At 42.3% G+C, this 28,000-nt stretch overlaps 1 protein-coding gene across 1 annotated transcript in view; it reads right to left on the reverse strand.

Annotated features, from left to right (window-relative positions):
• The window catches only part of LOC122810775 (transcription activator BRG1-like), a 1,556,036-nt gene that overhangs the window by 635,862 nt on the left and 892,174 nt on the right, over positions 1-28,000 (reverse strand). The window contains exon 16 of the mRNA XM_044082336.1: positions 20,866-20,943. Coding sequence (XP_043938271.1) covers positions 20,866-20,943 — 78 coding nt within the window. The remainder of the gene's footprint in view (positions 1-20,865; positions 20,944-28,000) is intronic.

Genomic DNA, 28,000 nt, shown 5'->3' on the forward strand with positions numbered 1-28,000 from the left:
CCCAGTGGAAGTGCTCCCTCATGGTATGCAAGGTTTCCCCAGAAGAGTAGTCCTCAGGAGGAGAAGCTGAAGGAATTGACTCTTCAGCATCAGAATCCTCATAGGGGGGAAGAGAACATTCCTGATCAGAAGAGGAATCAGAAGAAATGGAAACCTGATCTGAAGATTCATAGTTTGTCTCTTGCCTAGGCCTCTTATCAGGAGGAGGATGGGAACCCCTGATCAAGGTAATTAAGTCTTCGGCCATTTTGAGCATCTGTTTTTTGGGCATGGAGGTCTGTCCTTGTGGCTGGTGAACTTGTTTCTTTGCCTTTAAAGGTGTTTTAGCCTTTGTCTTTTGAAGTCTGTTTATTATATAATTGTTTAGGTCTGAATACACCCTCAGAAGCCGATGCCTGCTCAGTGGCTCCAGACCCATCTGAGGGAATAATCTCCGAGGTTCCAATACCCTGAGTTTCCAACGGCCTGGCCGACTTCACGTGGGAGTCGGTAGCAGCCTAAGACTCTAAAGTAGTGGGTATCAGGGGCTGCGAAAGCGCCTGAGGACCAGCGAACCGGCGACTTGCTTAGGAGAAGCTTCGTTGGTTTTGGACCTCGGTTGCCTGTCCTTTTCTTTTCGTTTTTTTGTGAACTCCGGTAGTCGGATGGCTACCCGACATTGTATAATTAAATCTTCGCCCAAAATAGCTCAATGCAAAATTGTACCAATGCTTAATAGCGCGTTGGTTAAATCTAGCAAAAAACCGACAACTAGCTATGTCGTGGTCAGGGCCTAGGCAAGGAATACAGTAAGAATGAAAATCCTTGAGATATTTGCTTCCCACAAGAAATACAATTATTAACTTTTTCTGACATCGGTCTGGAGCAAGAAAAAAAGTTTCCCCAATGGGGTACTCAGCTTTTAATGAAGACTTTGGATCTGAAACTCGAACACGAAAATCTCAGGAGTCGGCCGACCGGCACTTGCGAACTGCTTCTGCTTCGGGCACCGCGCGGCAAGAAAGACGGAATAAAATGGCGTTGGCTGCATCTTTTATACCCCTGACAACATGACGTCAGGGAAGAGGTGACAGCAACCGACGCAGGACCCAAGACTTTGGAATTCAGGCTGACTGAGGGCAACCTGCCAGCAGGATAACCCAAATGTAATGACTGCAACAGTGAAACACAAAGAACATCAGCTGGATCTGCTGGGGGAAGAGAAACTGGGTGTCCTGGGGGACTTTATAGAAACAGTGTGGTCATTTAGATGTTGGAGGTTGTGAGTTAGGAGACTGAGAAGCAGCCAAAAAAAGCATCCTGAAAAGCAGGTAGTAAGGGAGGGACAGCAGAAGGAGATGGTTGCTCCATTTGTAAGAGGTGAAAATACATTTTCTTGGACTCTGATACCTCTGAAGCCTGCCACTTAAAATGTCCCCTCATGAGGGAGAGGGAGACAGTGTCCTCAAAGGTACAGTCTTCTCCTGGGGATTCAAGAGAAATAAAATCCTCCTCCTCTGGGGTAATGAAATCCTTAGGGGAGTCTACTTGGGTTCATAAGAGAAGGATTCCTCAGAAGAGGAGTAATCTTCTTCAGATACCTGAACGGGAGGCTGAGGTGAGAGAGTAAGGGGAAGCTGTTGTGTCTGCATGGCCTGAAAAGCCTTAAAGAGGACTGTGAGAACACTTCCCAACCAGGCACCAATTGAGGTTCAGGGTGCTTAGTTTTTTTGTTTTCTTTTCAAAGGAGTTGCCGGTGGAGGAAGCATAAAAGTGGACACCTGCTTAGTAGGAAAAGGAGCAGGGCCTTCCGACTGTGTGAGTCGTGGTTCCCCTCCGCCATCAATCTCTGATGGCTGAATTGCCTCAGCAGACATACATGCAGTTTCCAGCATCCCAGCTTCCATTAAGGTTCCCGGGCCTGCTTTGGTAACAGTCGTCTGAGTTGATTCTGGGCCTTCAAGCGCCTCTAGAACTTGCTCGGACGCCTGAAGGACAGCTTGGGATTCCGGCCTGATTTTCATGCCTTCTTCCTCGGCAGCTCATCGGATGGGCCTACTCCTCCTTCCATACTGAGTGCTAAGCGACGTAGCCTTTGATTATCTAAATACAACTTTAGTGCTGCCAAGTGGCTTCGGAGAGTTTTGGGGATGAAAGATTTGCAAATAGGGCAGGAAGTATGGTCGTGGGCCTCGCCTAGGCAAAATACACACTTCTCGTGCATGTCCTTGTGAGGAATTTGTCTCCCACAAGCACACGTCCCCTTTCTAGCTGACATGCAAGTCTAAACTGTAATTAAAGTAAGGAAAAAACTCAACAGGGCACTTAACCGTATCGTTCGAAGAAGCGGTCGTCTGTTCTTGAACAGAATCGTATTTGGTCATCTGAAGAAACACGATCTGCTTAAGGAAAGTACAGTTTTGTATCTACCATAAATGTAGATGTTCGAGTGTTCACACTGCTGCAGTCATTACACTTGGGTTATCCTGCAGTCAGACGGTCCCGCAGCCGGCCAGAATTCCAAAGTCTTGGTCCGGCGTCAGTTCCTGTCGCCTCTTCCCGGACATCAGTGCGCCAGGGGTATACAAGAAGCATCCGATGCCATTTTCTTCAGTTTGTCTTGCCCCAGATGTCAGGTGCCCCCAACTAGGTAGGCAATACATATTGCTAATGAAACATACATTAAAAAATAAAAAGCAATACCTTCAGTTACAAGCAAATACACCACAAAGGTTGTAGAGGATAGAAAGGTATAGATAAGTCCAGCTAGGACAGAGGGGATGGAGGGAGGGTAACCTGGAATGCAGCAGTGTGAACACTCGAACATCTACATTTATGGTAGGTACAAAACTGTACTATATTCATTGTGTTACACTGCTGCAGTCATTACACTTGGGTAGAATCCCAAAGCTAAGGTTGGGTGGCTGGTCTATAAACAGTTAGGATTGGCTATGAGGCCCTGCAGAACTGCAGTGGCAAATCCGGCTCTGGATTTAGAGTAGAGGCAAGTGGTAATGCTTGGTAAAGGTGTGCACTGAACTCCAAGTTGCAGCCTCCAAAATTTCCTTGGTTTGTACTCCTCTGAGAAAGGCTGTTGAAGTGGCTGTTGCTCTGGTAGAATGTGGCCTAATGTTATTAGGGACTGATTTTCCATGCTGTGTGTAGCAGTAACGAATACAGTGTCCTATCCACTTGGAAATAGTCTGCTTTGAGATAGCCTTGCCCTGTGATCCTGCAGCATATGCTACAAACACAGTTGCTCAGTTTTCCTGAAAGCTTTTGTTTTCTCCAAGTAGAAGTGTAGCTGCCTGTGCATGTCCAAAGAGTGCAGACGTTTCTCCCCTTTATTCTGGGGGTTTGGATAGAAAGTTGGCAAATGGATGGTTTGGATAGAAAGTTGGCAAATGGATGGTTTGGTTAAGAGCCACACTAGATACCACCTTTGGCATGAAGGTAGGGTTTGTCCTTAAAGAAACCCTGTCCTGATGAAATATTATAAAAGGTTCCACTGCCATTAATGCCTGTAGCTCTGAGACTCTTCGTGCTGAAGTTACTGCCAGGAGCAGAGCTGTTTTCCATGATAAAAATTTTAGGTCTGCTGTATTGGCTGGCTCAAAAGGTGGCAAGGTCAGTTTTTCCAAAACTGAATTGAGGTCCCATGTTGGTGCTCTCCAGGGCGGTCTTATGTTTTTAGCCCCTCTGAGGTACTGCTTGAGCAAGGGATGAGAGAACAGAGGAGGATCAGTGTTGTAATAAGCTGAAATGGCAGAGGCGTCAATCTTATGATGAGAAGGATAGGCCTTTGTCCAGCATCTCAGTTAAGTATTGTAAAATCTGAGGAATGTTTGGGACAAGAGGGTCAAGGCTTTGAGCCTGGTTCCAGGCACAGAATCTCTTCCATTTTTCTGAGTAAGATTTCCTGGTGCTAGGCCTCCTGGCCTCCAAAATGACACCCATAACAGCTTTAGAGAGAGGTGTTGCCTGTTTGAATAATGAATCTGCCATGCAGCCAGGTTTAGGGTTTTGAGCTGACCGTGCAGGATCTAATTGTTTTGTTGAGTCAGAAGGTGTGAAATTTGAGGCAAAATCCATGGTGGGCCTTGAGCTAAGTTCTTTAAGACTGGGTACCAGTGCTGGCCTGGCCAGTCTGGAGCAATCAGGATCATCTGTGGTTTTTCTTGTCTGGCTTTTAGGAGTACCTTTGTAATGAGAGACAGTGGTGGGAAGGCAAACTTTTAGGCTTTTCCAGCTGAACGAAAGAGCATCCACTTTCCATGTTTGTGTGTGGTAAGTCCTTGTGCAGAATTTTTGTAGTTGGCAATTCAGTGGGGAGGCAAAAAGATCTATGTCTGGGCACCCCCATTTTTGCGTTACCATGCTGAAGATTTGTGGATTAAATTTCCATTCGTGAGGGTCCATGATATTTCTGCTGAGATTGTCCGCCAGAGTATTTTTCTTTCCTGGCAGGAATTGTGCTTGCAGATGAACTTGATAAGTTAGAGCTGTGTACCACAAGATCATGGCTTGCCTGCATAGGGAATAAGAATGAGTGCCCCCTTGCTTGTTTATGTACCACATTACTGTGGTGTTGTCTGTCTATTAATAACTGTCCTGGATGCAGGTAGTTCTTGAAAGCTGTTAGGACATTTTGAACAGCCAACATCTCTTTTTGATTGATGTGAAGATGCATTTGGTCTGTGGTCCACTTGCCCTGAATACAGTTTCCTGCCATGTGTACTCCCCAGGCGTAATCCGAAGCATCTGTTGTTAGAGTCTGCCTGGCTGTGGGTAAAGTGAAAGTCTGGCCCTTGTTGAGGTGACATGCCTGTGCCCACCATCGAAACTCCTGTTGTAGGCAGGGAATTATTGGTATTACTGTTTCTAAACTGTGAGAGTGATGAGTCCAAACACTTTTTAGGTACCATTGTAATTTCCTCATATGCAGTCTGGCATATGGAATTAGTAGTATGCAGGATGCCATGAATCCCAGGGCCTGCAGAATTTTTCTTGCAGGGAGATGGGACATTTTGCCAGTAACTGAAAATATTGAGTCAGTTGTCCTAGTTTGTCTGGCGTGAGATAAGCCATCTGGGCTGTTGTATCCAAGCTGGCACGCAGGAATATTATCTGTTGTGAGGGCACTAGTTTTGACTTATTTTCGTTTACTGTGTACCCTAGAGAAATTAGCAGCCTTCTTACAAACGCCAGATGTACAGAACTCCAGGTAGCAGCTTCTAGGATGTCCCCTGGTAGGTATGCCTCTGAGAATGGCTGTAGAGGTAGATGCAGCCCTGGTTGAGTGGGGTCTGATCCCCTGTGGGATAGGTTTTCCATGGTGCTTATTAGCAGAAATGAATGCAATGGCTTTATCCATTTGGAGATGATTTGCTTTGAAATAGCCTTCCCCTCTGTCTCTGCAGCAAATGCCACCAGCAGTTGTCCAGCTTTCCTTTGAGGTTTAGTCCTGTCCAAGTAGAATCTAAGTTGTCTGTGCACATCTAAGGAGTGCAGTATCCGTTCTCCTTTGTTCTGTGGATTAGGAAAGAAGGTTGGCAAATTAATGGACTGATTAAACGCCACACTGGATACCACCTTTAGCATGAAAGGGGGATTGGTCCTGAGGGACACCCTGTCCGCATGAAAGATGATGAAAGGCTCCACTGCCATAAGGGACTGTAATTCAGATAGCCTTTTTGCTGAAGTGATGACTAAAAGGAAAGCTGTTTTCCAAGAAAGGAATTTTAAATCTGCAGTAGCAGCTGGCTTGAAAGGAGGAAGGATGAGTTTCTCCAATACAAAGTTAACGTCCCAGGTTGGAGATGGAGTCTCCTGGGTGGTCTTAAATTTTTTTGGCCCCTCTGAAGAACTGCTTGAGCAGTGGATGAGAGAAGAGGGGAGGTTCTGTGTTATAATGAGCTGAAATGGCTGACGCGTGAATTTTTATTGAGGAAAAAGATAGGCCCTTGCGAAGCATCTCAGTTAAGTATTGTAAAATCTGAAGTAAATTGGGCACTGCGCTCATCCCTTGAGACTGATTCCAAGCACAGAATCTTTTCCATTTATTAGCATACAATGTTCTAGTACTAGGCCTCCTTGCCTGTAAAATGACATCCATCACTGGTTTACTGAGGGATGGTAAAGGGGACAGCTTAGGTAATTAGCCAGGCTGCTAGGTTCAGTGTTTGAAGCTGAGGGTGCAGAATCTTGTTCTCCTGCTGAGACAGCAGAGTAGGAGTCTGAGACAGATGCCATGGGGCCAACAGTGACGCACTGCGCAGGAGGGGGTACCAGTGTTGGCGTGGCCAGTCTCGTGCAATCAAAATCATCCTTGGTTTGTCTTGTTTGATCTTTAGTAGTACTTTGGAAAGAGGCAGAGGGGGAAAGGCATAAACGGATAGGATTTTCCAGCTGAAGGACAGAGCATCCACTTTCCAAGCTTGTCTGTGGGGAGTCCTTGCGCAAAATTTTTTCCAATTGATAGTTCTGGGGGGGAGGCAAACAGGTCTATATCTGGGCTCCCCTATATTATTCGCAACATGTTGAAAATCCTTGGTTCCAGTTTCCACTCGTGTGGTTCCATGAGGATTCTGCTTAATCTGTCTGCCAGTGTATTTTGTTTTCCTGGCAAGAATTGAGCTTGTAGATGCACTTGGTAGCTCAAGGTTGTGCTCCACAATGTCATGGCTATTCTGCAGAGGGGGTAAGAATGTGTACCCCCCTGCTTGTTTATGTACCACATAACGGTGGTGTTGTCCATCTTTACCATTAATTGTCTTGGAAGAATGTGGTCCTTGAAGGCTGTCAGAGCATTCTGTACAGCTAACATTTCTTTATGATTGATGTGAAGGTGCTTTTGAATTGGGTTCCATTTGCCCTGAATGCACTTCCCTGCCAGGTGCGCCCCTCATGCATAGTCTATTGTTAGGGTTTGGGTGTCAGGGGGTAGTGTGAATGTTAGTCCCTTGCTTTGGTGGCAGGCCTCTGCTCATCAAAGGAACTCTAGGCGTAGACAAGGAATGATAGGAATCACTGCTTCTAGATCCTGAGAATGTTGACACCATAGGCTTTTTAGATACCACTGTAGTTTCCTCATATACAGTCTTGCTTATGGAATTAGAAGAATGCAGGAAGCCATGAACCCCAAGGCTTGTAGTATTTGCCTTGCAGATAGCAGGGTTTTTGTGGCCACTTGTTTGAAGTAGGTTGTAAGTTGAATTTGTTTCTCTGGCGTGAGGAAAGCCATCTGGGAAGTTGTATTCAAGCTTGCTCCCAGGAATATAATTTGAAGACAGGGTACTAGGTGTGATTTCTTTTCGTTTATGGTGTACCCCAGACAAGTTAGCACTCTTTGTATAAAAGTCAGATGATTCAAAAGTATGTCCTGCTTTTCTGCCTGAATTAGACAATCGTCCAGGTATGGGTATATATGAATATTTCTTTGCCTGCAAAATGCAATGACTGGAACTAGGCATCTTGTGAATACCCTGGGCACAGTAGATAAGCCAAGAACTGATGGAGAGTGTAGCCTGCATTGAAGCATATGTATCTTCTGCAATATTCCCTGATTGGGATGTGCAGGTATGCTTCCTTTAAAACTAGTGTTGCCAACCAGGCATCTTTGCTTAGCATAGGAAGCAACTGGTGAAGAGTCAGCATCTTGAATTTTGGAATCAACAAAAAGGTGTTTAGAGTAGACAGGTCCAGGATAGGATGCCATGAATAGTCTTTTCCGGGTACCAGGAAAAATCTTGAGTAGAAACCTTGTCCCTTTTCCTCTTCTGGTACCAATTGAATAGCCCATATGCTTAAGAGAGAGAATACTTGCTTTTGGGTCACTGCCCACTGATTTGGAGGTATATCCGGCCAACAGCTTGGAGTTGGTAATGGTGTGGAAGTGAAATCTGTATCCTTGGGACACTATATTTAAAAACCCAATTGTCCTGGGTAATGAGTCCCCAGTGCTTTGCATGAAGTGCAATCCCCCAAGTGGGCAGTCAGTTGAGAAGTGCTTGGAAGTTTTAAAAAGAAGTCACTGAGACAGTATACCATAGGGGGGAGTTTTATTACTCCCACATTTGGAAGTGGAGGCCCACCCACTGCTTAGTCCTGTGCATCCCCTGGGACTGAAGCCTGGGTGCTCTGCTGGATCTGGGTTTGGACTGAGAAGGTCTGGAAGAGGCAGGAAAGGACCAATTCTTAGAAGGCCAATGTCTACTAAATCTTGGAGGTTGTACTTGTAAAAAGTCTTTAACAGTTTGCATAGATTTAGCTTTTTCCTCCATCTTTTTATGAACTTCTGCCTTGTTGCCAAACAGGCCGTCCTGATTCCAGGGAGCATCCAGTAATTTTGTTTTAACATGATTTGGCAAGGAGTGCTCCTTAAACCGAGCATGCCTTCTAAATACAGACCCAGTTACCGCAGCCCTGCAAGATGACTCTGGTGAATCAAAACCACATTGCAATGTAGGTTTACCAACTTGTTCAGCAGAATACATTAAATCCTGTAAATCCTTATTTTCAGCACAATCAGGAATCAACATCATTTTATGTTAAAGCAATCCAATAATATACTGCTGATACTTTAACATATGAAACTGGCAATTCAAGGGCCTAATGGCCAAAGTTGCAGAAATGTATACCTTCTTACCCCATCTATCCAGTGCCCTGGAGTCTCTTATCAGAGGGGGTAGGATTTTTGGAAGTAGTAGCTTTAATGCCCTTGGGTCCCTGTGAAATGGTTTCAGGATCTGCAGTAGGATTTTTGAAAAGGAACTTGTGGGAGTCTGGAACCCTGTACTATCTATCAGGTTTTCTGTAAGCAGGAGGTAAAGAGTCAGGGGCCATGCTAGATTCCAGAAAGGCATCATCAACAATGTCCAGTACAGAAGGTATAGCTAAAGGCCTGTGCTGGGGCAAGAGTAAGAAATCCTTAAGCCTCTTTTTGGAATCAGAGAAATCCCGACTTTCCCAATGAAAATGCTCCCTGAGAGAATGCAAGGTTTCTCCAAAAGAGAAATCCTTTGGGGGGGCAGAGGGAATAGAGTCCTCAGCATCAGAATCTTCATAGGTAGATGAGGGTAAATCCTGGTCAGAGGAAACAACAATTTCAGAATCCTGGTTAGAAGTATCATAAGCAAACTCAGTCCTAGGTCTCTTAGAGGGGGAAGGTTGGCTTCCCCTGATTAAAGTAATAAGGTCTTCAGCCATTCTTATTTGTTTTTTAGGCATAGAGGCCTGACCATGCGGTCTGGGCATCATTTTTCTAGGCATAGTTCAAGTTTTAGGCCTTGAAGAAGAAGATGGTGTCTGTTTAATATGCAAGTCAGTAGTCTTGAATACACCCTCAGAAGCCGGTGCCTGCACAGCGGCTCCAGACCCATCCAAGGTAGACATCCACAGGTTCCACAGTTGAAGCATCTCGTAGCATAAAGGACTCTGAATGGGTCTCAGTAGAGAGTTTCAAATCCTGCATAATTTTACCTTTTTCCTGAAGGGTCTTAAATAATTTGGCCGCAGCAGTGCCAAAGAAATTCTGGTTATCTAAGAGAGAATCCGATAATTTGGCCTTGATGTCTTCAGGCAGAGCGTGGAGTCGTAACCAAAAATACCTCCTAATAAAACATCAGCTGTCCTAGAGGAGGCATCAGCATCATAGGTACATTAATAGAATGGCAAGCCACCTGAGAAGCACAGCTCAAAAGGGAAATGGCAAAAGCCTTACCCTCAAGTGTCAACCAAATCAGCCAGAATACCCCCAAGCGTGGCAAAGCCTGCCCTGGATTTAGAAAAGAGAGGTAAATGGTAAAGCTTTGTGAATGTATGAACTGAGCTCCAAGTAGCAGCTTCTAGAATGTCTCTGGTAGGAACCCCTCTGAGAAAGGCTGCAGAAGTAGAAGCAGCCCTGGTGGAATGGGATCTGATCCCCTTGGGCACAGGTTTACCATGGTGCAAGCAGCAGAAACAAATACAATGACCTATCCATTTTGAAATAGTCTGCTTTGATGTAGCCTTGCCCTCTTCCTGCAACAAATGCCACCAGTAGTTGCTCAGACTTTCTCAGAGATTTTGTCTTGTTTAAGTAGAATCTTAGTTGTCTGTGTACATCCAATGAATGCAGAATCCGCTCTCCCTTGTTCTGTGGATTTGGGAAAAAAGTTGGCAGGTGAATGGTCTGGTTAAAAGATAATGAAAGGCTCCACTGCCATGACAGCATGTAGTTCTGAAACCCTTATTGGCTGAAGTGACTGCTAAAGGAAAGGCAGTCTTCCAAGAAAGAAATTTTATATCTGCAGTAGCAGCCAGCTCAAAAGGAGATAGGGTGAGTTTTTCCAGCACAAAATTGAGGTCCCATGCAGGAATCGGTGCTCTCCTGGCAGGCCTTAAATTGTTGGCCCCTCTGAGGTACTGCTTTAGCAGGGGATCAGAAAAGAGAGGAGGCTCTGTGTTGTAATGAGCAGAGATGGCAGAGGCATGGATTTTTATTGAAGAAAAAGATTGGCCTTTGTGAAGCATCTCAGTTAAGTATTGCAAAATCTGAGGAATATCGGGCTTTGCTGTGTCCATTACTTGTGCTTGGTTCCAAGCACAGAATCTCTTCCATTTATCAGCATAACATTTTCTAGTACTAAGCCTTCTGGCCTCCAAAATGGCATCCATCACAGGTTTACTGAGAGATGTGACTGGTGAAATTAGTTGATTAGCCATGCTGCAAGATTCAGAGTTTGGAGCCAAGTGTGCAGAATTTGATAGTTCTGCTGAGACAATAGATGAGGTGTTTGAGGCAAGTACCACAGAGGAAGGTGTGACATTATTCCTTAGAAGCGGGTACCAGTGTTGGCGAGGCCAGTCCGGAGCAATCAGAATAATTTTTGTTTTTTCCTGTCTGACTTTTAGTAAGACCTTGGAGAGTAGAGGCAGAGGGGGAAAGGCATAGACTGATAGGTTTTTCCAGCTGAAGGATAGAGCATCCACTTTCCATGCTTTTTTGTGATGAGTTCTTGTGCAGAATTTGTCCAACTGACAGTTTTGGGGAGAGGCAAATAGATCTATGTCTGGGCTCCTCCATTTTAGTGTCAACATGCTGAAGATTTGTGGATCCAGTTTCCATTCATGTGGGTCCATAAAATTTCTGCTTAGGTCGTCTGCCAAAGTATTTTGCTTTCCTGGCAGGAACTGAGCTTGAAGATGTATTTGGTAAGTCAAGGCTGTGTTCCACAAGGCCATGGCTAGTCTGCAAAGGGCGTAGGAGTGGGTACCCTCCTGCTTGTTTATGTACCACATACCTGTGGTGTTGTCCATCTTATCAGTAGCTGTCCTGGATGAAGGAAGTCCTTGAAGGCTGTCAGACCATTCTGTACAGCTAGCATTTCTTTCTGGTTGATATGTAGATGCATTTGATTTGGGCTCCATTTGCCCTGAATGCATCCCCCCTGCCAAATTGGCCCCCCAAGCATAGTCTGATGCATCTGTAGTCAGGGTTTGGGTGGCAGGGGGTAGAATGAATGACAGTCCCTTGTTTTGGTGACATGCCTCTGGCCAACAAAGGAACTCCTGCTGCAGGCAGGGAATGAGAGGAATCCTTGTTTCCAGGCTGTGACAATGTTGACTCCATAAGCTTTTTAAGTACCATTGAAGTTTCCTCATATGCAGTCTTGCTTATGGAATTAGTAGAATGCAGGATGCCATGAACCCCAAAGCCTGCAGAATTTCTTGCAGATTAGCTGGGTTTTTGTTGCCACTTGTTTGAAGTATGTTGTCAATTGAATTTGTGTGTGTGGCGTGAGGTAAGCCATCTGGGCAGTTGCATTCAAGCTTGCACCCAGGAATGTAATTGTTTGAGAGGGTACCAGTTGTGATTTCTTTTCGTTTATGGTGTACCCTAGGCATGCTAGAAGCCTTTTTACAAATGCCAGATGCTGAAGAAGAGTGTCCTTGTCCTCTGCCTGAATGAGACAATCGTCCAGATATGGCTAAATTTGAATGTTTGTCTGCAAAATGCAATTACTGGTGCCAGGCACTTTGTGAAGACCCTGGGTGCAGCAGATAAGCCAAAGGGCAGTGCAGAGAACTGGTAAAGCAAATAGCCTGCTTTGAAGCGGAGGTATCTTCTGCAAGATTCCCAGACTGGCAGGTCAGATTAAAATCTGATTCCCCTCCTGGTTTGAACGATGTTATTAATGTAAAATGCTATTTGAATTTTGGCATGTCCAGGAAAGTATTTACACATAAACAAGAACAGTGATTTTTTACTTTTACATTTTATGTACCAGGACAAGTCTTTGAATTGATTTCTGGGCATATGCCCACTAATTGATGGCCATCTTTTATTGTTTAATTGAACGATTAGCTTAATTTTTAGTATTTAAGACCCATGTGATTTGTGTAATGTTTTATCATTCTGAGTATGAAGTGCTAGTTTTCCACCCAAAGAGGCAGCCAAAAGTTAAATGCTTGGAATACGCCATTTGTTTGCCTTTTTATCTTGTTCATCATCTTGCTGCTTCCATTTGGTGGATTTTGTTGGTTTTTTGGGGTTTTTTTGAGCACTTGTGTCGTTCCTTGTTCTGCTGAATGCAATAAATCCTGTAACTCTCTTCCACACAATCAGAAATCAACATAATTTTCTGTTTCAGTAAGCCCATAACATGCTGTAGATATTTAAGCATATGAAACTGGCAGTTTAAAGCCCTGATTGCCAAGGTTGCAGATGTATAAACCTTCTTACCCCATCTATACAGTGCCCTGGAATCTCTAGCTGAAGGGGTAGGAGTTTTGGCTGTAGAAGCCTCAACACCCTTGGGACCCTGAGAAATAGTTTCAGGGTCAGCAGCAGGATTTTTGAAAAGAAATTTGTGGGAGTCAGGAACTCTGTAATATCTGTCTGGCTTACTAGGAGCCAGAGGTGGGGAATCAGGAGCCATGCTTGATTCTGAGAAAACATCAACAATGTCTAATATAGGAGGTATAGCTAAAGGCCTATGCTGAGGAAGAAGAAAATCCCTAAGCCTCTTTTTGGATTCTGAGAAGTCCTGACTCTCCCAATGAAAATGTTCCCTTAAAGTAGTCAAAGTCTCTCCAAAAGAGTAATCCTCAGGAGGAGAAGCAGAAGAGATGGATTTCTCTGCATCAGAGTTCTCATAAGGTGGGATAGAAAATTCCTGATCAGAAGAAATGGAAACTTGATCTGAAGATTCATAATCAGTGCCTTGCCTAGGCCTCTTAGCAAGGGGGGGGCCCTGATCAAGGTAATTAAATCCTCAGACATTTTGAGCATTTGTTTTTTAGGCATAGGGGCCTGAGCACGGGGCTCATGTGTCTTTTTTAGACATAGAAGTAGGTTTTGGCCCTGTTTTTGATGATGGTGTCCATTTAACATACAAATGTTAAGGCCTCAAAAACACCCTCAGAATCCGGTGCCTGCTCAGTGGTTCCGGACCCATCCAAGAAAGAGACATCCACGGGTTCAATACTTGCAGAATCTCGCGGCATGCCGGACTCCGAATGGGTCTCGGTAGAGGCCTGCGACTCAAAAGTAGCGGGCATCAGGGGATGCGAAAGCACCTCACTGAGTACTGGAGAAGCTTCGTCGGTTTTGGATCTCAATTGTCTGTCTCTTTTTCCTTGCATTTTTTGTGAATTCCGGTAGTCAGATTGCTAACCGACGACATTTCAGGATAGTTAAATCTCAAACCAAAGTATTTAGAAGCAAAAATATACCGACGCTTAATAGTGCGTTGGTTAAATTTAGCACAAAACCGACAGCAAGGCAGATTGTGATCAGGGACTAGGGAAGGAATACGGTACAAATGAAAATCCTTATGAGGTATTTGCTTCCCACAAGTAATGCAATTAACTTTTACTGACATCGGTAAGGAGCAAGAAAAAGTTTCCCCAACGGGATACTTCGTTTTAGTTTGAAGACTTCGGTTCTGAAACTCGAAAATGAAAATTTCAGGAGTCGGCTGACCAGCACTTGCGAACTGCTTCTGCTTCGGGCACCACGCAGCAAAAAAGACAGATTAAAATGGCATCGGCTGCATGTTTTATACCCCTGACGTCATGGAAGAGGAGACAGCAACCGACGCAGGACCCAAGACTTTGTTATTCAGGCCGACTGAGGGCAACTTGTCAGCAGGATTACCCAAATGTAATAACTGCAACAGTGAAACACGAAGAACATCTCCACGGCAATACTCAGATTTTCTGAGCTACTGCACAATGGTACCTCCTATACCGAGCCAACAGACATTGCCAATATACTGGCTGACAGATCCAGTGCCAACTTTACCCCTCCCCCCAAAGGACCAATCACAATACCAGTAGATTGCCAGGCACCCAATATTACTGCTGCACAGGTTAAAACAGCACTGTCCAAGGCCAAGAATACAGCTTCGATGGGACCTGACAATATCCTTGACTGTGTTCTACATGGACTACAGAGTGAAATGGCACCTCACCTCTGTGCCCTGTTCATTCACAGCCTCACCTCAGGCTTTGTCCCTATTGAATGGTGCACTGCTACAGTCATCCCTTGCTGCAAAGGAGGAGCGACTACAGACCCTGGGAACTATCGCCCCATTAGCCTGACGAGTCTGACATACAAAGCTATGGAACGCATCATCATGGACCTAATAAACAAGGATATAAGGAATCTCCAAACTCTGGATCCCACACAGTTTGGTTTTGTGAAAGGTAGATCATGCCTGCTCAACTTGGTCGACTTCTTTGAGCAAGTCACCAAAGCTGTGACTGAAGGCAAGTTGGTTCATACAGCCTACCTTGATCTGGCCAAGGCATTTGATACCATTCCCCATTCAGGAATCATAGAAAAACTCGCTAAGCTAGGCCATCAACCCTTATATCACTAGGTGGGTTGCAAAGTGGGTCACAGATAGAACCCACAGTGTGAAAGTAGTGGACTCCAAGTCAGACTGCCAACCAGTCACGAGTGGAGTTCCACAGGGTTCGGTCCTGGGTCCTCTCCTGTTTGGTATCTACTTCTCTAAAGTCCAGGCCAACACAAAGGGTCTTTGGCTGACAAAGTTCACAGACTATTGCAAGTTGGGCGCCATTATTAACTCTCCAAGTGATGTTGATACCCTACAGAAAGGCCTCACTGAGACCAATAACTGCTGTCAGAACCATGGCCTTAAGCTCACTGCCAAAAATGTGTCATCCCCTTTGGGAAAATCCCAGTTCCCATGAATTACCACATCGATGGTAGTCCACTGAACACAGAAGGTGTTATAAGAGATCTGGGAACACAGGTTGACAGCAGCCTCTCTTTTGACCACCACATTGCTACTGTGGTCAGAAAGTCCTATGTGGCAAATTGCATTACTAAAGGTTTTCCATCCAGGAAGAAAGAGGTCATTGTCTCCCTCTACTCTTCCCTCATTAGGCCAATCATTGGAGTACAATGCCCCAATTTGGCATTTACCTCACTAGACACCTGCAACAACTGGAGAGGCCGCAAAAGTACCTCACAAAGAGGATCCTATGCCTTAAACACTTCAATATGGACAGACTCAAAAAATTTCAACTATTCTCTCTCTCATATCGCCTACTTAGAGGCTATCTCTGCTTGACATACAAAGCCATGTCTGATCCAGCTCTGTTAGAAATGCTACATCTAAAGAATTCACAATCCCTCCACATCACAAGCTCCCGTGACCTCAACCTTATTACCACAATCAACAGAACGTGCTGGAGGGACAGGTTCATAACCCAGAGACTGCCCTTGCTATGGAACAGACTTCCCATACATGTCAAACAGAGCAGCTCACTGGCCCTCTTCAAGAGAAACCTTGATGAGTGCTCCCTGGGGTGAATTTTCGTTTGACATGTATAGAAAGTCTATTCACCCCAGGGAGCACTCCAGTGGCTATACTCGACAGAAGCACTGGTAAGGAACTAAGGTCGGGTGGTACGACATCAGGGTAATCCTATGGGCTAGGTTTGTAAAGGCTCCAGGGCCATTAGCCTAGTACAACACCTATGAACGTATGAAATGACTCCTTTAGGTCAGCTCATTTAAGAACCAATACTTCTAATATTCAGCTTCCAATCTAAACTTATAATCAGGCAGGGGATTGGTGGGAGAGAAGTCCAGGAAGGACATAAGCAGACAACACAGATCTATCCTTATAAGTACATAGTTTTCTTATCTAAGGTTCTCTCTTCCAGCCTTTCCTAAACAGATGGAACAGAGTCCCTAGGTAATACAACACTTGGGTGGATTCATTGATGGATATTCCAGAGGACAGTTGAACCAAAAGCTGCCTGCCTCTTGACAGTAACAAATAATTTATAATGGGATATGCAGATACAAAGTGGCTGCTACAAAATTTTAACAGATGCTCTGGAAAGGAAAGCCGTTGAGGTTGCCATAGATCTAGTAGAGTAAGCTTTGATGGGTTTAGGTAAAGCTAAACCTTTTTCTTTGTAAACCTGTTTAATGGAAACAGGAAAGTTTAAAGTCTGGTCGAGAGGCAGCTTGTTCACTACTATGGGAATGAATGAAGTGTTAGCCCTCAGGGTCACATGCCCTTGAGAAAAAGGGCAGAATGGCCATGACTGCTTGAATCAAACTCTTCTAGCTGAAGTAACAGTCAGAAGAAGAGTTTTCCTTATGCAGAATTTGATTTTCCTGAGGCTGCTGGTTCAAAAAAAGGTAAGGTAAGCTTTTCCAGCACAAAGTTCAAGTCCCAAGGAGGGGTTACAGGTTTCCTTGGTGGTCTAAGATGCAGAAACCCAAAGGAATAGCTTGACATCAGATCTAGACATAAGTGAGAGAGACAGACTCAAGCAAGCAGAGATGGCTGACAAGGTGGGCTTTGATGAGAACAGGCCAGAACTGTATGCATGAGCTCACACAGATACTTCAGTATGGCAGGTACTTCTGATTTGTTGAGGTCCTGCCCATTCCTATGGCACCAAAACAAAAATCTCTTCCATTTAGCTATGTAAGATCTGAGTGGTGGGTCTTCTGGCTTCTTGGAGAACCCGAATTATACCTTTGGAAAAATAGTGCATGTAATGAATTAGAACCCTATCATCCACAGGATGAGTCTTAGAAATGGCAGGCTAGGGTGCAGGAGACCCCTTTCTGCTGTGTGAGGAGATTCACTTGAAGTGCCATCAAGTGCCACTTTGTAGCACATGCCCCTGGCTAGATAAAGAGAGGGAGCCAATGCAGTCTTGTCCAAAAGGGGGACATCAGTAAACATTTTTTTCTTCTTTTGGGGCCTTTCAAACTCAGAATGAGAGGCAGTGGAGGGAAGACAGAGGACCCTTCCCTGTCCAATCAGCACAGTTGATATGATCTGGTTCCCCCTTGCTTGTTTATGTACCACATGACAGTTGTGTTGTCTGATCACTTGTAGAGGACCTGGCTTCCAGACTTGAGATAACTTGGGACTATGGATTATGGCTATCATCTTCAAGTTGATGCATTTTACAGTTTTGGCTGTCACCTGTCCTGTACTCTAAGTCCCTGGCCAGCATCCCCATGTCCCATCAGCGTCATCTGTGTACATTTCCTGAACTGGGGCTGGAGGAGTGAAGAGGAGTCCTGGATGGAGTGTGACCTGGTCATTCCACTATAAAAGTTCCCCTCTGAGACAAGGTTACAGAGGAATTACAGTGTCTATATGGAGTGTGTGTTGAGACCACATGGTTTTCAGGTACCATTAGATTTTCCTTATATGCAGTTTTGTTAGAGGAAGCATTGGGATAGTAGCTGCCATGAATCCCAGAGCCCTTAGGATCTCCCTGGTTGAGCACTGGCTGAGGGAGGCAGTGCTGTGAAAGCAGTCCAAGACTGCACTTTTTCCTGTGGCAGGTAGGCCTGTATCTTTTTTGTATACAGTCTGCAGTTCAGGAAAATTAGGTCCCGAGTTGGCTGCAGGGAGAGTGTTTGTAGTGGACTGTGAACCCCAACTGTGAGAGGAGGTTGATGGTGAACTGGAGGTGCTGCAGAAAAGTCTGTCTCGAGGCAGCTTGGATCAACAGACTGAATAAAGAGGGAAAAATCCAGACTCGCTGGATTCAAAAGAAGGCAATCACTGGTGCCAGACACTGTGAAAACACCTGGGGCTGTGAAGAGCCCAAAAGGCAAGCAGCAAAGTGTGATGACCCAGAACAAAACCTGAGGAATCTCATGCAAACGGGTGAACTGATTTATGAAGTATCTTCAGCTATAGAGATACAAGAAAAGCCTGAGGCAGTACGAAAGATAGTAGCGTGCATTTTGAAGGTTGGCACTCTTAATAAAGTGTTTATTAAAGAGAGATGCATCTCCACTGCCCTTCTTTTCTTTGGGTACTAATTCTACTGTGCCTTGTGCTTGTAATTCTTCTAGAAGCAGATGGATTTGGTTGTAGGGAGGGGAAGGTATGCCATTTAGTGGTGGAATCCCCATCCAAGACATGATATGGCCCTTTTTATGATAGAAAGAACCCATGGTCTATTATAATCTTATTTTACATGGTGAAAGACTGGGTGAGCCTTTCTGAGAGTTGTAAGGGGGAAAGAGTCTGTAGGTAGTCGAAGAGTCTTACCCAAAAGGAAGCCTCACAGAGAAGAAATACCTTTATGGGAATCTCCTTCTGGGGACCCCTACTGTGTTTCTAACTAGGTCTAGGATCCCTTCTGACAAAGGAGGTAGGTTTGGTAGAATGTTTCTTATGGTACCAAGGTACAGAGGTTAATGAATTTGTCTGCAATCCTTCATAGCTATTCCCTGTTCCTGAAAGGTTTTGAAAAGATTAGCCACTTGTAGGCCAAACGGGTTCTTGTCTAAAGAAGAATCCACAATTTTTGCTTTAAAGTCTTCAGGCAAGGGCTGATTGTGCAACCATTTACACCCATGGATGACAGCAGTGGCAGCTGCCCTGGATGAGGGCTCTATATCATCATAAATACACTTAATGCTGTGTATGGCCACTTGGGTAGCTGACTAAAGAAAGCATTTGCTGTTTAGGGTTAATTCCCCATGGTTCCACCACCACCTTTTGTAGGGAGTTGAGGATGGATATCAATTAGTCATCTAGGGTTGGTAATTAACAGATCTGAATACCAAGGAAGATTAAGTTAAAACTTTCATCAACTATCCATAGCCAAGCTTTGTCAGAAAGGAGGACACTGACATTTGGAAAGAGTTTTGAAGGTTTATCAGAAGACAGACTGGAGAGAGGTCTGTTACAGGGTTTTTAAACAAGAATTCAAGACCACCATGCACCTTATAAAATCTGTCTGGCCTTTAGAGGCAGAAGGCTGAGAGTCTGGGGCAGCTGTGGTAGACTAAAAAATATCTACGAAAGCCTTAGGCGCTGGAAGAACTGAGGAAGGGACTGAAGTGCCCACTTCCAAGAGATTATAGGATTCTTTTCTGGATCTCTGTGACCTGCCTAGACTCCCACTCAAAATGTTTCATAGTGTTTAAAAATCTTCTCTCCAAAAGACTGTTCTTCCACAGGAGAGTCAAGGTTCATAGGTTCATAGGTTGGTACTAGGCTATCAGCCCTAATTATTTACTTTCCTGGACCCTTTCTCCCATCCAGTGGTTCCTTTTGTGTCCAACAGCTCTGGGTTTGACTTAATGCCCAACTTAGTAAGTTATCTATGATTGTGAAAAAATACACATCATCAGAAGGGACTTAGCCAGGAGAGTGAATATAAGGAGTAGACTAGGGAATGGTCAAAATCAGAAGCCTCATCTTTAAAGGAAGATGAAACCACAAAATTATTTTGAGGAAGGGGTTGGAAAGACAAGGAAGGAGTTTTCAGGGTTAAAATAACCTTGAGCAGAACCTGAGAAAAGTCTATTCATTGCTTATCCCTACAGGGAGGAGAAGTTGTTACATGCTTAGTTTTTTGCAGTTTCTTTTTTGGCATGACTTCTGTCTGAATCAAGTGCACTGGTTTACATTCTTGATGTATCTCTATTAGCATACCTGAGGCCTCTTCTCAATGAGTATCTGAGAGATGCACTCTGGACTGTCAGATGATAATTCACAGTTCACCTTTCTCTGTGGATTACTCAGTCATAAGACCCTCCCACTCCATACTGGCCTCTACTACAGTCTCAGTAAAGGGCATATGGGGTACAGTATGGCATATTGCAGGTTCTGAAACCCCAGCGGGTACACAGGAATCAGAAACAGTTGACTCAGTCTCCAGCCCAGGCCTTTTAAGCCTTTTCTTGAGGGGTGGAGGTACATCTGGGGAAACTGAATCCGCCATATTGGAGTGAGACAAGTGTTTCAGACTTTGGGTCTCCAAAAAATGTTGAGCAAGGACAAATAGAGCTGCAAAGTCTTAAGTACAAGACAAATAGAACAGGACCTGTAGTAGTGTTCCACTCCTAAGCAAAAAGATACAGGGTATGCAAGTTTTTGTACAGGATTTGCTTACTGCACCTGCACTTACCCAAACTAGCTGACATCTAATACTGATAAGTCAAGACAGTTTAAAAAGGTATAGGAAGGTTCCCCAATGGGGCACTTATCTGATAATTCGAAGCAAGTGCCAATGACTGAATGACAATCAGTTTGATAGAAGCACAGCCTGTGATTGAGCTGGCGGTGAGACAGTGAGAAATTATGCTCATACATCCTCTTATATACCCCCCTAAGATTGCAAGCTGAGGTCACAAATCAGAAGTGCGAACTTGGGAAGATAAAATTTTGATACCCCCGTCCAGACATCAGCAGTGATAACCCATTGGTTAAGAATACTGCAACAGTGACTTCAGTCAGGATATACACGACTACATTTTGGAATCCAACGTGAACACATTTATAAATGCTGCATCTTTGAAACGGAGAAAAAAATATGTTGTACATGAAAACTGCAATACTTCTGCTATAATCTACAAACACTTACCATGAAGAGGTCAAATTCTTCTTCATTTCTTGCTATCATCTGGTTAACAGTTTCATCATCAGGAACCTCATCTTCTTCCTACAGATGTAAAACAAACTCAGGCTTACTATGACAGACAAAATATATTTAACAAAAGACTTAAGATTGTTACCCTAAAATATACCACATGACTTAATACACATCAATGTCAACTTGCACTGTCTGGAACCAAAAAACAATAACAGATGCATTTAAAGTCTAGAACTTACTATCATAAGGCAGACTACTAATCTTCACAAAGGAAATCAGCCTCACTAGTGTACCTTGTGCACATGCAATTCTATTCTCCCACCAAGCAGATGGGCACATCCATCTTGCCCAACACCACCTCATACATCCAAAGCAGCTAAATCAAATCCAGCTTGCTTCTATGCTATGACACTGGGAAGATGTCCCCCCAATTAAAAACACAGACTACAGACAATGCTTGTTCAGAGGATGGTTGCAGCTTAAAAAAAGTACAAGGTCTTTAGCAAGCTTCTTCAGATTTGGTTTTGTGGCCTGGCTGGGATCAAGGACAACCCCTTAAGCAGACGTGAGATGCCTTGACCCTACATTTAGGAGTGGCAACTGTCTTAGTTGTCTCAATCTGTGGACCTTTTCACCTAACAGAACCATAGAGCATCATGCCCTCACCCCCTCAGTTATCAGAATAATGGTACTATTCTTTTCAGGATACAAAATTAATGAAGCTACAACAAAGGTGTGGCAGTTAAGGGTATGTGGGAAGAAACTGAAAAGATAAAACAAAAACTGAGAAAATGGAAGCTTTGTTATATGGATGTGGATAGTACGATGCATGCAGTTAAAATGTTTTAGTCCCTTTAGTCTTATGCACAGGTCAGGCATATTTTTATCAAACAGTGGAGAAGTTGTGAGTGGCAATAAATAAAGAGCTGAAGAACTTATCTGGGAGGGGAAGATGGCAAGAGTTAAGTGGGATAAGTTGATTCTTCCAGTACAACAGAGTGTTTTGGGATTTCCCAATTTGAAGGGGGTATTTCAGAGCAACAGATGATGAAACGGGGGAAAGCTCAAGAAACAAGTACAGACTAGGATTTTGGATGCAGGCTTTTAAGGAGAATAAAAATAAACAGAATATTATAGCTGTAAAGTACCAGAAGTATTCTAAGAACTAAACCAACACAAGAGAGAAAGGAAATTCTGCCAGTAGGGAAGACTGCAATTAGGGATACGACAACAGGCAAGAAGGCGCTGGAATTTATTGGAGAAAAGTGGCAAAGAAACCAATGTATTGGGAACAAATAACTAGACAGGGAAAGATGAAAGAATGGGAAGAAGCCAAGAATTTACTGGAGCGCAGGTTAGAGATTCAAACCCTGATAGGAGAGGCATAGAGTACAGGTAAAGAGAAAGAAATGGGGGGGGGGGGGTTGTTTCTAAACGAAAGACCAGCACTGGTAGAGTTCTTAACAGAATCTAGAACAGAAGCTGCCGTTATAAAAAGGAATGATTAGTAGAGCATGTAAAACACTGAATGGTGACTATAAGAATCAATCAGAGGAGATTAGAAAGGATAGTGAAGACAGATTGGATAAGCAATTCACAAAGAAACAATGGGAAGATATATGCATGTCTTTCAAATATGCAACAAACTCTAGAAGATTTAGGATTTTTGCCTGGAAATGTTTACATAAATATTTTTATACCCCAAGTGGACTCCAGAGAATTTTTCCTCGGGCAGACAGCAGTTATGGGAGGTGTGAGGGGATGATAGAGGTAATTAGGAACATATTTTCTGGGTGTGCAAGGAGTTGGTGGACTTTGGAGACTCCCTGCAAGATGCACCGTCAGAGATGCTGGGTTGGCAGATTGCTCTGAGAAGGGAGATGATTTTTCTGAGCTATTGCCTAGACATGGGTAAAGCCTTGCTGTGTCTAATAATGGTGGCTGCCACAAAAGTCTTGCTGTGTCTAATAATGGTGGCTGCCACAAAAGCAATTACTAGAAAATGGATACCAAAATGTAAACCAATTATACTAGAAGTTGCAAATATAGTAAAACAACTGGAGTTGAAATCTTTAGAAAAGGATAGGAGCAAACTAAATAGGAAAAAAAATGGGAATTGTAGGAACAATACATACAAGGGAAAATGAGGTTTAAAGGGTGGCAGGACTTAAATGAGTTGCGTAATGTTTTAGTGAAAAATATACAGTAGATAAGTGATGTACAATGTTTGCGACTGGGAGTGGGTCAGTGTGGTTTGTGATATAAAATGCTTGCAGCTAGCATTGTGTCTGTGTGGTTTATTTTCATTTATATAAATGACTGCCTGTGTAGTTAAATGATGCTTTAATAAAGATGTGTCGTTTAAAAAAGGCAGGACTCGAATAATTTATGGAATATTGCTTAGGTTATACAATATACAGCAAGGGTCTATATTAAATCAGCGAATGTTTAAAAAAGTGAACGATGATTCATCAACCCCATATAAGCGAAAGCTTACAATCCTGAACACTCGGAACAGCGATTTTTTTCCCCAGGGGGAAAAAAAAAACAAAAAACTTCAAAACATTACATAAAGCAGACCCCCAACTTAAATATACCAACTCCGAGATCACACTACAGTGATGAAAACAGCAAAATAACAGAGGTGGCCAAGAGGCCATAAGCCATTTTGCTGTTTCGTGCTTTCAAGTTCGATCAAGACGCATTCGAAGGATTGCATCTTCGATTATATAATAGGAACCCTACAGCAATATATGTGAAGCATGTTTGTTATGTTAATATAGTTTGATTACTTTTATATGAATGTAAATTTGCCTAGGTCACAAGCAATAATTCAATAAAGGCATTTAAAAAAAAATAATGGCTCTAGAGTCAAATGTTTGCAGAGAGGCATCTGGATCGACTGACTGTGGCAGCGTTTTGGCTTGGGAGAATGTACTGTTGCGAGAGAGAGTATGTGTGCGGGTGAGAGTGCGTGCGGGTGTGTGTGTGCGGGTGAGAGCGCATGCAGGTGAGAGCACGTGTGGGTGGGTGTGTGCAGGTGAGAGCACATGCGGGTGTTTGTGTGTACGCACGCATATGCATGTCATTCTTCTGAACTGTTCAAGTCTTGGTTCGAATAAGCATCAGCCAGGGGCTGCAAAATACTTCACTGGTCCAAATGCTGTTAAGCAGATGCAGGCTTTCAAACTCCATGGATATATTGTTGGCCCCTAGGATTCCCTTCTCAGAGACACATTTTGTTTGAGTAGAATACCTGTAGTTGTCTTGGCTGAAGCCATGGCAGCCCTGAACAAGACAGACAAGCCCTTTCTGGTTTAACTGCTACTAAAATTACATTTAAATCTCCACTTAATTGTCTTTTGCTTGAACCCAGCACAATGGGAAAAGGAAGTGTCATCATGCACCATATACAAAAGTGGAACGTATGCAGTGATTGAAACTTTTTGTGCAGAAGTTGCTTCCTAAAATAAATGTAGTTAAGTTTAAATTCTGACATCTATAACCATGCAGCACAAAGTCTTCTCAAGGAGCAAACTGCAAAAATAAATGTAAAATGAACCCCCCCACCCAACAGCATACTTATTAGTGGTTTATCTTAAGTGTGTTATGCACTTGGGCGAATCCACTATGTGCGAAAGGAGGTTCCCAAATTGGGAATACCTCGAACAAAAATAGTCCGAATGTGCAGTGAGTGAATGCACATTAGCATTCGCTCATTGCAGATTTGACATTTTGGGTGCAGAGTGCACTATAGTGGGATCAGGAAATGAACCCTTACGGTTCTTTTTTCAGCTGCTAATGACAATGTTAGTAAAGTACGTGGAATTATTGACAAACCGAAAGATTGTTTAAAAATGAAAGAAAGACTAGATGTAAATGGTACACTACAACGGGACTGTATTATAGTGCAAGATTTCATTACAGAACCTACTATTAATGACACTCCTGAAAGGGTGTTTCCAGTTTTGTTACAGGATACGGACAATTTAGAACATAATGAACAAATTGACTTGCCTGAATTATCCGAAGCTTGTTTGCAGGATAATTTTTGTATGTCCACTAATCGAGATATTCAGGCTAGTAATGTATTATGCCATTCATTAGGGAATGACAGCACTTTTGATTTAAGTTTCATTAAAAGTAATCATGAAACACTGGGTGCTAGACCTAAAGAAAAAGTTATAATGAAACAATATGGCAATACTAAACGTGATGGACATAAAGGTACTGGCAAATCATTTATGCAAACTAATAGTCCATTTGTGAGAAAAGAGACAGTTTTAAGACATGGACAGGATTTACATGTGCACAAATATAAGCAGAATGTACATAATAATTCCAATTCTAATACATCTATGTACCAAATGGATCAGTTTTTATCTGATGATTATGTTTTTGAACCCAATATGAATGTTGTTACAAATGAAAATTTTAATATGCATGATTTTAAACATAATACTATTAAGGAAATGATATACAATTTTGGTAAGAAGCTGGCTATATATAAAAATACAAAAATGGATCTAGCATATCTTGCTAAATGTCTTGATGCCAAGATAGTTCCTAAAGGCATTAGATTTTTTAAGCTTCCCCTGGGTATTTATCATAGTAAGGAAGTAAAAAAGGAATTTAATGAATTATTTGATAAATTTGGTTTTGCTTATATCAAAACACTTATAAAATTTAATGATGAAAAACTTAGTTACCTGACTTATGAACTTGAATGTATGAATGACACAATTATTAGACACTCCGAGTTCAACAACTGGAAGGATTTATACAATAAACAGTTTAGGGACACACAAGAAAAGACGAAGGTAATTTTTGAGAGAAAGAATAGGAAATTTATGAGAGATAAAGAAAGTTATGAGATTAATAGGGTATACATATGGCCTAATGAAAAGAGGAATGAAAGCAGAGAAAGAATCCACAGCATTAATGAAAGACCAAGAAGTGCTAAGTGGGATGAAAATTTTCGGGGGGGGAGATTTTTCCCAGCACCCAAACAAAGGAATTTCAACAACAGATGGAATTGATTAATAGACAATGTGATTGTAAGGAAAAATCTGGAAATATGAAAGGGATAGACGAACCCTATATTAGTCAAGTTATTCATAGTATAAAGATACACAGTGAAAATTTTAGTGAATTATTTGAAGTGTTTGTTCATAAGTATATAAATAATATATCTAAATTAGAGAAGAAGAAAAATGATGTGGATATACACCAGGTTATGTCTGAATACAATGGTTTCAAGGTTTATAATTATACTGACATGTTAATTGATCATCAATTTGTAAGTTTAATGAGTAAAGGAATGAAATTTATACCAACATCAGATTTTAATTTAATAGACACAATAAAGGAAGTGAAACTGTATTGTAGAAGACTCAACCTGGCATTGCAATTTGACAATAGTATAGTGGATAACACAAGCCATAATGTTACACTTAAGAAACAAAGCACCTATATACCCCCTAATAATCAGTCCATTCACAGTTATGAACAGGTAGTGAGTAAAGATATATATTGGTTTTGTTCCAATTATAAAAAGAATAGAACGAAAGAAAGTATAGAGCTGGATAACCTTACTCAAAAGGAAAGAACATGCCTGAATAGTTTAATAAGGAACAAAGATCTACGTATAATGAAACCCGATAAGGGAGGTGGTATCGTTATATGCTACACTACTGATTATAACTCTAAAATGCATAATTGGCTCTACGATTCAGGAAATTATGAAGTTACATCACAAAATCAAATTAATATAGGGTATAAAAGAATTGATCTTATTATTGAGGAATATATGATAGACAACAGAATAAGTGATGAAGTATATAAGTTCATAAGAAATGACTATCCAGTGGTGGCTAAGATTGTAGGCATACCCAAAATTCATAAATCTATAGATAATCCCCCGTATAGACCAATAGTGTCAGGATCTAAATCTAAAACCTACAACATAGGAGTCCTGATAGACACGTGGATGAAACATATATATAAAGTAGTGCCTCATATTATGAAAGATTCATGGCAGTTTCTATACAATCTTACACCTGACAAATGGAATAAGGACCATATATTTATCACTATAGATGTGGTTGATTTATATACAAGTATACCTAAGGATGTAGGATTGGAATTTTTTTCCAATAGTCTCAGGAAGTTTTCAGGTTTTTCATGGGACAAGATTTGTTTACTCACTGAACTCATGTCTCTAGTGTTGGAACATAATTATATAACCTTTCAGGGTGAATTGTTCAGACAAAATATCGGGGTGGCCATGGGTGCTTCTTGCGCCCCTATATTTGCTAATATGGTCATGTTAGAGTGGGAAACCGAATATTTGTTTAAAAGTAAATATTATGAAAAGGTTGAATATTATGCCCGATTTTTGGATGATTTATTCATATTATGGAAGGGTTCAGAGAATGAGATCCATGAGTTTGTCAAATTCCTAAATAATACTACTGAATTCCTGAAATTTACTTATAACTTCAGTAGCAAAGAGACTGCTTATTTAGACACTCTTATTGGAAATACGGATGTTGGGTTCACTTCTAGAATTTTTAGAAAACCGACTTATTCCAATGATTTTGTAGCTTACAATAGTAATCACCCACCCCATATGTTTAAAAATATTATTAAAGGGCAATGTATCAGGACGGTATGTATGTCCTCAAATGTGGAAGTTATGAAAGAAGATATAGATTTATTATGTAATATGTTCCACAATAGGGGATACCCGATGAAAATGATTAAGAAAATTTCACAATTTGTTATTTCAGAATGGGGCAAGAAATATAAACCGCTACTTGGTGACATCGAAGGTATCAACAATATTAGGGCGAAGGAAATGACTAATAGCTTTAATAGGGTATGTGTACTTACTTACAATCCCTATGTACATTATATTAAGGAAATCCTGTACAGACATTGGGATATTATTCACTCTAATGGTCTAGATATTAAGCTGGGAAATAAACCAAAGATTGTATTTAAGGCAGCACTTAACATTAAAAGACTTTTGGAACGGAAGGATAGGATGAGTTTAGTGATGGATAAATATACCCGAGGTACTACCAAGTGTGGTAGATGCCGCCAGTGCTATTATATAAATGAA

Source organism: Protopterus annectens, chromosome 9.part0, assembly GCF_019279795.1.
Source record: "Protopterus annectens isolate FY-2018-M chromosome 9.part0, PAN1.0, whole genome shotgun sequence".
In the NCBI taxonomy this organism is placed as follows: domain Eukaryota; kingdom Metazoa; phylum Chordata; order Ceratodontiformes; family Protopteridae; genus Protopterus; species Protopterus annectens.